Raw genomic sequence first — 8707 nt, forward strand, 5'->3', positions numbered from 1 at the left:
CTTTTTTTTTTTTTTTTTTTTTTTTTTTTGAGATGAAGTTTCACTCTTGTTGTCCAGGCTGGAGTGCAGTGTCACGATCTTGGCTCACTGCAACTTCTGCCTCCCAGGTCAAGTGATTCTCCTGCCTCAGCCACCCGAGTAGCTGGGATTACAGGCACGCCCCACCATGTCTGGCTAATTTTTTGTATATTTAGTAGAGACGGGGTTTCACCATGTTGGCTAGGCTGGTCTCGAACTCCTGACCTCAGCTGATCCACCCGCCTCGGCCTCTCAAAGTCCTGGGATTACAGGCATGAGCCACAATGCCTGGCCATCAGCCACACTTTTGAGCAGCCAGGGCTGTGTGGCTGGTACAAAGGTCTTAAGGTTTGAAAGGGGCTTGGCTCTTTTAAAACTGAGGGCAGGGAAGGTGGGGGTGTGTGTGGGGACTGAGCAGCATGAGGGAGACATGGGAAGGAGGGGTACAGGAAAGACTGGTGAGGGGCCACCATCGTCAGGATTTAGAATTTTACAATAAGAGCCCTGGAAAACTTTGAAGGATGGGGAGGGACTTTGCACTTGAGAAGAATTCCTTTGGGTTGTTGGAGAGGGGATTGTGGGGGCCCTGGAGTCTGGCTGGGAGCCAGGGAGGAGGCCCTGGGGGCTGTACAGGCAGGTATGGGGGTGTTGCCTGTGGACTTGGAGTGAAGGATTCCAGAGGCCCTGTAGACGTAGCCTGGGTTGGCTAGAGAAGGAAGGATCGCAGATGTTTCTCAGGCTGGTGCAGCCCAGCGGGGAGAATGGAGCTACAACTCACTGAGATAGGAACAGACTGGGGCAGGGATCACTGGTTCTGTTGGACAAGTGGAGTCTGTGATGTTGAGTAAATGGTCTGATATAAGGGGAGGGGGCTTGAGTTCTGTTGGAGGCAGAAACCTAGAGGAAAGGAGCTTTGGAAGAGCACAGAGATTTCTGCTGGGGTCCAAGGGCAGAGCTTGTCTGCTTTCCTTTTGTCCTGGCTCACCTCACCCAGACAGGGGCAGACCCCACCATAACAAGGAGACCAAAAGACACAGGGGCACAAAAGTGAGATGCTTGTGGTTTACTGAAGGGAGCAAGGCTGGTGGGTGTGGACTCAAAGCACGGCAGCGGCAGGGGCTGGAGCAGTTGGGGATCTTCGGCTTCTAAATCCTAATTACACAGTAAGCTTTTGTCTATTTTTTCCTAAAACAAATAAACAAAGAAAGAAACAAACAGAAAAACCCAACACAACAGTGAATGAATTGCATCGTTAGGCAGAGATGATGAGCCATAGAAACTTGAACATCAGCCGAGAGGTGCAGTCAACTCTAGGAGGAACTAAGGTAGGAAGGGCTTGCATTGTTTCTCAAAAGCCTCTTGAAAAATAGTAAGAGGGGGCCGGGCGCGGTGGCTCACGCCTGTAATCCCAGCACTTTGGGAGGCTGAGGCGGGTGGATCACCTGAGGTCAGGAGTTCGAGACCAGCCTGGCCAACATGGTGAAACCCTGTCGCTACAAAAATACAAAAATTAGCTGGGCATGATGGCGGGTGCCTGTCATCCCAGCTACTCGGGAGGCTGAGGCCGGAGAATCGCTTGAACCTGGGAGGCAGAGGTTGCAGTGAGCCAAGATCGTGCCATTGCAACTTAGCCTGGGTGACAGAGCAAGACTGTGTTTCAAAACAGATCACTGTGCTGCCTGTCTGGGGACAGTGGCACTGTGACTCTCCTCTCTGGATTTGAAACAGGTCTGAAAACTGGGGCAACCCTGCAGCCCCATTTGGAGAAGCCACTTCTAACCAGTGTGAAGTGAAGGGCGCTGGTTACCATGAGCTTAACGATGCTGTCTCTGGCCTTTGCAGGGAGGGTGTCCACTAGCTTCTTCAGCTGAGCCACTGCCTCACTCGTGTCTTGATCGGGGCTGAAAATTCCCATGGCAGCCTCAAAACTGGAGGGTGTGTCCAGGAACAGGGATTCAATGATGCGCAGAAAGGTGGGGCAGATCTTTGCGGAAGCTGCAACACAGAGAAGAGAAGGCATATGTCTCCAGGCCCCTTTCCAAGCTGGCTAGCTCTCTGGCTGGATCTGCCCAGATGCAAACAGCCAGGCCCATCAAGCACCCTTTTCATCGATGGGCTAGAGTGTGGGATCTGCTGGTGCTCCAAGACGTTGCCTATCTGGCGCTGTGCGAATACTTTCTGGATTATGGCCAGCTTTTTGTGGATTGCCCGAGTCTTCCTTGGATTTCTTGGGTTGAGGTGAGCAGGGTGCCATTTTTCTTTCTGTTAGAGATCAAGGCAGAGTATTGATAATAGAAGCTGCTGGCCTGATTTGTTAATGCCGTGTGGAGGCTGGGAAGAGGCCACTGAGGGTTTTGTTACCCACCGGAAACTTGCCTCTCCTCAGTGGCTAGGGATGCCCTGAGCCATGTTTCACTGGGGGCATGTGACAAATTCAGGCTCTGGCAGGAAGAAGCGATTGTAAGCCAGGTGCGGTGGCTCACGCCTGTAATCCCAGCACTTTGGGAGGCCGAGGCGGGCGGATCACGAGGTCAGGAGTTCGAGACCAGCCTGGCCAACATGGTGAAACCCTGTCTCTACTAAAAATACAAAATATTAACTGGGCATGTGCTGGGTGCAGGAGAATCGCTTGAATCTGGGAGGCAGAATTTGCAGTGAGCCGAGATCTTGTCACTGCACTCCAGTCTGGGCAACAGAGCGAGACTCTGTCTCAAAAAAAAAAAAAAAGGAAGAAGCGATTGAGATTGTACCAGCCAAACACGGGCCCCCAAACCTGGCCGGGAAGTGTGGCACACTCAGCTCACGGACAGAGCAGCCACTTGTACCACTGCATTGCCTTCAACACAGAGCTTCAAGACTGTGTTTTCTTCTCAGGTCCTTACAACCAGGAACATGGGGGAAAGTCACCATTTTCTACCCCCTGCTTGCCTCCATCTTCCCAGTGAGTCTTAAATCCCTTGTCCTTGAATTCTCTGCCTCCTGTACAAATTTGCCTTCCCTCCTCCGACTCCAGGGCCTCTCTAGAAATGGCCACTCCAAGTCAGACCCTCTTCAGAACTTAGGTCCTTGCTTTGTAACTTACTATGTCACCAGGCAAGTCACTCTGTCTTTCTGCAGCTCAGTTTTCTCATCTGTAAAATGGGAACAATATCCCTACTTCATTTTACTTTCTATTTTTTAAATTTTAATTTAATTTTAATTTTATTTTTATTTATTCATTTGTTTTGAGATGGAGTCTCGCTCTATTGCCCAGGCTGGAGTGCAGTGGTGCCATCTCGGCTCACTGCAGCCTCTGCCTCCCAGGTTCAAGTGATTCTCCTGCCTCAGCCTCCCAAGTAGCTGGGACTACAGGTATGCATCACCATGGCTGGCTAATTTTTGTATTTTTAGTAGAGACAGGGTTTCACCATGTTGGCCAGGTTGGTCCTGAACTCCTGACCTCAAGTAAGTCCACTCACCTCGGCCTCCCAAAGTGCTGGGATTACAGGCGTGAGCCACTGTGCCTGGCCCAGTATCCTTACTTCATAGGGTTGTTGTAAGAATGAAAAGAGAGGCCAGGTGTAGTGGCTCACGCCTAATCGCAGCACTTTGGGAGGCCTAGGTGGGCGGATCACGAGGTCAAGAGATCGAGACCATCCTGGCCAACATGGTGAAACCCTGTCTCTACTAAAAATACAAAAATTAGCTGGGCACAGTGGTGCATGGCTGTAATCCCAGCTACTTGGGAGGCTGAGGCAGGAGAATCGTTTGAGCCCGGGAGGCGGAGGTTACAGTGAGTGAGCTGAGATCGCGCCACTGCACTCCAGCCTGGCAACAGAGCTAGACTCCGTCTCAAAAAAAATAAAGAAAGAAAAGAGATACTATGTGAAAGGGTGACAGTGATTGTCACATTGCGTGAAGTGTTAAATATTGTATGTGTGCGCACACAAATAGACAAATGAAATGCATCTCTGACCCACCCTTTAACATGTTTCAGTCCTATCTTGCTCAGCCACCCACCTCTGTACACAGACAGCACTGAGATCTTCTAATTAATACACAGTTCAGTCCAAAATGATGTCATTTTCTCTGAAAAACAAATAAACCTTTCTGCAAAATAGTTGTTCCTACTGCTTCTTGGTTTGGGTTTTCTAACTCCTCAGTGTCATAAAACTTATCTCCATGGGTGCTGTGAAGCTTTCCAAGTGAATTAATTGGAATTTATTTATTAAAAAACAACAACAACATTTTCAGATGAGAATGGAAGAAGCTGATGCAGAGTGAAAAACAGAGTTAGATAACTCAGTTCTCCAAAGACGGGGGATCTTGGAGAGAGGTGTGATCCTTCCTTCCTTCCTTTCTCCCCCTCTCTCCCTCTCTCCCTCTCTCTGTCTGCCCCTCTCCCCCCCACAATTCTTTTCCTTTTAATGACAGCAGCAACTACTCAGAGACTCCTAATCCCTTTTGCAGAGGACAGAAATGTTTAGAAAACTCCACTCTGGGTTGGCAGTTCCCCAAAGGGAAGATCTCTTTCTGGAATATTCTTCTGTGCCCAGAATGAGAGACCTTGTTGGGTTTCTTTTGGGGTCATGAGTCCCTGCAGCTCCCCTTCCAGTGACTTCAGCTGCCAGCATGGAGTGGAGACCCCAGACTTGGAGGCTGCACCAAGGTCTCGGCATGTTGGGGTGTGTCCAGGTCTGGGATGAGGGCCTCATTATTCCTATGCTGGATGCACTCATCTTTATGAGGTGTCCTCCACCCCTCCCTCCAGGCTATTCCATTCCCTGGGATTCTGAGGGTTGCTGGATATGGAAGATGGGACCCTTTTTATGCTTCCTCACAGCCTGGGGCTCTCTCCAAGTTCCCAAGATGAGCTTGCTCACCAGACCCAGTTTTCTGAGACTCAGCATGCCCAGGTCCTCCCAGCGGCTACAGAGCAGACACGGGCAGCTCACCCCTTCTTCTGCACAGAACTGGGTGGTCCTGAGAGTTCCTAAGTCCAGGAGGGAGGGAAGGGACTCTGAGCACTCACCGGAGCTGCAGCAGAGAGCCAGCGTGACCAGGGTGAGGCCGACAGTGAGTTTCATGGTGGCGGCAGGGGATGCGCTGGCCCGTCACTGATTCCGTCTCTGAGACTGGTGGGCTAGTAGGAGACATGCCCAGCAAGGTGCCTTTTATTGCTCCAGGCGGCAGCGCCCAGCTGGGGAAGGGTAGGGCAAGGGCTCTACATAAGATACTACACTATTTGCTTGGGCATTGGCTCGGTGGAATAGGTAAATATTCCCGTTTCTCAACCCAGTTTCTGTCCCCATTGAAACTGAGCTCACACAATGGGCCCCTTGGGGGTGGAGGGCCAAACCCTGCCTGAAGGCAGTGAAGGGAACCCACGTCAGCGGACGTGGAAACCCAGCTGCCTGTGTCACTCACTGAACCTGGGCACTGGGGCAGTCCAGGTCAAGAGAAGCAATTGTGGAGCCCACCTGGAGAAACGGAGGCCCAAGGTCCCTCCCAAGTGGCAGGGACAGGACTAGAACTAGGACTTGGGATCCTGACACTCCACTGGGCTCTTTCATAGGCTCCCCTCTGAGGAGGGCGACTGAACCTTAAGCCAGGAAAGTGACATGGTTCGGAGCATTGCTGTGGTCAGACTTGGGGGGGCCCTGGACTGTTGCACAAAAGGGACCCTTCCAGAATTCCCATCAGAAACCCGAGCCCTGCCACAGGCTGGGTCTGTTCCCACCCAGAAGTGCTCTCAAGTCCCGTGCTCCTGATGGCCCAACTGGCAGGACCTTCTGTCCTTATCTCACTTGACCTCCCAACGGCCTTGACACCTGAGACCGCTTCCTTCTCGAAACATTCTCTCTCCTGCGCTCCCACGCCTCAGTTCTTTTTTTTTTTTTTGAGACGGAGTCTAGCTCTGTCGCCCAGGCTGGAGTGCAGTGGCGTGATCTCGGCTCACTGCAAGCTCCGCCTCCCGGGTTTACGCCATTCTCCTGCCTCAGCCTCCAGAGTAGCTGGGACTACAGGCGCCGCCACCTCGCCCGGCTAGTTTTTTGTATTTTTTTTTAGTAGAGACGGGGGTTTCACCGTGTAGACCAGGATGGTCTCGATCTCCTGACCTCGTGATCCACCCGTCTCGGCCTCCCAAAGTGCTGGGATTACAGGCTTGAGCCACCGCGCCCGGCCACGCCTCAGTTCTTTCCTGTTTTCCTTCTCTGGCTATTCCTTCTTGTTCTCTTTAGATGTTTATGCTTTACTGTTCTTGAGTGTTGATGGTTCCCAGGCTTTGGCCTTCTCCCCTTTCTTGCCTCCAGTTGCCATTCCCTGGTTCTTCTCCAAAGCCCGGGCCTCATAGCACCTAGCCTGGCCTGGTCAAAATCCCCTGACTCGACCTCCCTGCCTCCCAGCTTGCTTTCCTCAGAATCCTCTGAAAAGCCATCAGAATGATCTTCCTAAAGCTCATTGGTCATGTCCTTCTTCTTGAAACCCTTAGCCCCTTCCTTTTGCCTATAGAATAAAATTCAAGTGCAATTTACAAGACCCTTGCCCACTGGCCTTTGCCTACCATTTGAACTTCACTTCTCCTCTCCCCGACACAGCGACTTAGCCCTCTCTTACTATTTGTGGATTCAAGAATGTCCCATGTTTTTTCATGTCTTTCTACCTATGCACAAGCTAAGCCTCATGCCTGAATACACATGTCCTGCCTTGTCCACTTCTCCAAATTCTATTTGTACTTCAAGACTCAATCAAATGTCGATCCACTCATTCATCCAATAAATGCTGACCACCTATGATGTGCCAGACGTGGTGCTAGGAGTTGGGAACTGGGGTCGATAGACATGGAGAAGCATTGCATGCCACTTCAAGAACTCCTCAAAAATAAATAAATAAGTAAATAAATAAATAAATAAATAATAAACAAATAAAAGGCCGGACACTGTAGCTCACGCCTGTAATCCCAGGACTTTGGGAGGCTGAAGCGAGTGGATGATCTAAGGTCTGGAGTTTGAGACCAGCCTGGCCAACATGACAAAACCCTAAAACTACAAAAATTAGCTGGGCGTGATGGTGGGTGCCTATAATCCCAGCTACTCGGGAGGCTGAGGCAGGAGAATTGCTTGAACCTGGGAGTCAGAGATTGTGATGAGCCGAGATCGCGCCATTGCACTCTGGCCTGGGCAACAAGAACAAAACTCCGTGTCAGAAGAAAGAAAGAAAAAAAAAAGTATCCCGTTGTGCCTGAGGATTTCGAAGGGGTTGCTGTGCCTGCCTAGGGGGGATTCAGGGGCCAGAGCACACAAGGCCTCGTTCTAAGGCCTTTACACTTACAGTGGGAAGCTCTTGAAGGTTTTAATCAGGGAGTGACATGGTCTGATATCCCTGTCCTGATGAACTGACCCTGACTTGGGCAGCTGGGGGAATGGGGTGTTATTTCTTGACATAGAGAAGACTTGGGAAAAATAAGGTTGGGGTGAAAATAGGGAGTGAAGCCTTCCCCAACAGGTGGTTCTGATGAGTGGCAGGTCTCCCTATGGGCCTCTCTTCCCCCTCTGCTTACAGGGCTCATTATACAATATTTTAACTTTGCAATTGTTTATTTTCTTGTATGATTCCTTTGCTTGACTGACTTCCTTTAGGGCTGAGGCTGCTGTAAGCCAAGGTACGCAACGCTTGCTAAACAGGAATCCCTGGAATTAATCCATGCATGAGGCCTTTGTGCCATGGGACAGCTGAAGGCCATGGTGACCCCTGAACCGTCCCACTCAGAGACGCCTTAACTCTGGTAAGAGCACACATTCTAAACTAGCAACCAACAAAGACTTGTCAAGTACGTTACAGTGTGTCCTCACAATGAAACGCTGTGTGGCTGAAAACAGAGAAAGAAGATCTTCTGAACTGATGGTGAAATGATCTCTAAGGCAGACTGCAAAGGGGAAAAACAAGGCATGAACAGAGTAGAAAAGAACAAAGACAAGGCCGGGCGTGGTGGCTCACGCCTGTAATCCCAGCACTTTGGGAGGCTGAGGTGGGCGGATCATGAGGTCGATTGAGACCATCCTGGCCAACATAGTGAAACCATGTCTCTACTAAAAAATTACAAAAAAAAAAAAAAAAAACAAAAAAAATTAGCCGGGTGTGGTGGCACGTGCCTGTGGTCCCAGCTACTCGGGAGGCTGAGGCACAAGAATCACTTGAACCCAGGAGGCGGAGGTGGCAGTGAGCTGAGATCGCGCCACTGCACTCCAGCTTGGTGACAGAGCAAGACTCTGTCTCAAAAAAAAAAAAAAAAAAAAGAATCCATATATGCATTTGCTTGTGTTTGCATAAAGTATCTCAGAAGTACCTTCTTTCTTTTAGGTTTTCTTCTGTGTCCTATCATCTGGGCTCTTGAATCTAGCCTATCTTGAGGACTTCAGGGTCTGCATCCCTCCCCTCTTCGGGACTGTTGAACAGTGTACCTGCCTGCAATCCCAGCACTTTGGGAGGCCGAGGAGGGCAGATCACCTGAGGTTGGGAGTTCGAGACCAGCCTGGCCAACATGGCGAAAACCCCTCTCTACTAAAAATACAAAAATTAGCCGGGTGTGATGGCAGACACTTGTAATCCCAGCTACTCAGGAGGCTGAGGCAGGAGAATTGCTTGAGCCGGGGAGGCGGAGGTTGTAGTGAGCCAAGATTGTGCCACTGCACTCCAGCCTGGACGACAA

General features: G+C 50.5%; 1 protein-coding gene and 1 long non-coding RNA gene across 3 annotated transcripts in view; one reads left to right on the forward strand and one right to left on the reverse strand.

Moving 5' to 3' along the window:
- LOC108533593 (uncharacterized) overlaps positions 1 to 8484 on the forward strand; it is an 11055-nt gene extending 2571 nt beyond the window's left edge. Inside the window, exons 2-3 of the long non-coding RNA XR_001886766.1 lie at positions 7638 to 7783; positions 8359 to 8484. This is a non-coding gene — a long non-coding RNA (uncharacterized LOC108533593). The remainder of the gene's footprint in view (positions 1 to 7637; positions 7784 to 8358) is intronic.
- On the reverse strand, positions 1067 to 5145 carry SCGB1A1 (secretoglobin family 1A member 1). Of its 2 annotated transcripts, XM_017878384.1 has the most exons (3): positions 5030 to 5145; positions 1826 to 2013; positions 1067 to 1203 (listed from the first exon to the last, which is right to left on the reverse strand). In XM_017878384.1, exons 1-3 carry the CDS (start codon positions 5082 to 5084, stop codon positions 1171 to 1173), a joined length of 276 nt encoding a protein of 91 aa, XP_017733873.1. In that variant the 5' UTR covers positions 5085 to 5145; the 3' UTR covers positions 1067 to 1170. The 2 variants fall into 2 exon arrangements, with proteins under 2 accessions (XP_017733873.1, XP_017733872.1); XM_017878383.1 differs by lacking the exon at positions 1067 to 1203 and having other exon boundaries at positions 1657 to 2013.
- Positions 8485 to 8707: the final 223 nt, after the last annotated feature.

The sequence above is a fragment of the Rhinopithecus bieti genome, unplaced genomic scaffold (assembly GCF_001698545.2).
Source record: "Rhinopithecus bieti isolate Rb0 unplaced genomic scaffold, ASM169854v2 scaffold_11488, whole genome shotgun sequence".
Lineage (NCBI taxonomy): Eukaryota > Metazoa > Chordata > Mammalia > Primates > Cercopithecidae > Rhinopithecus > Rhinopithecus bieti.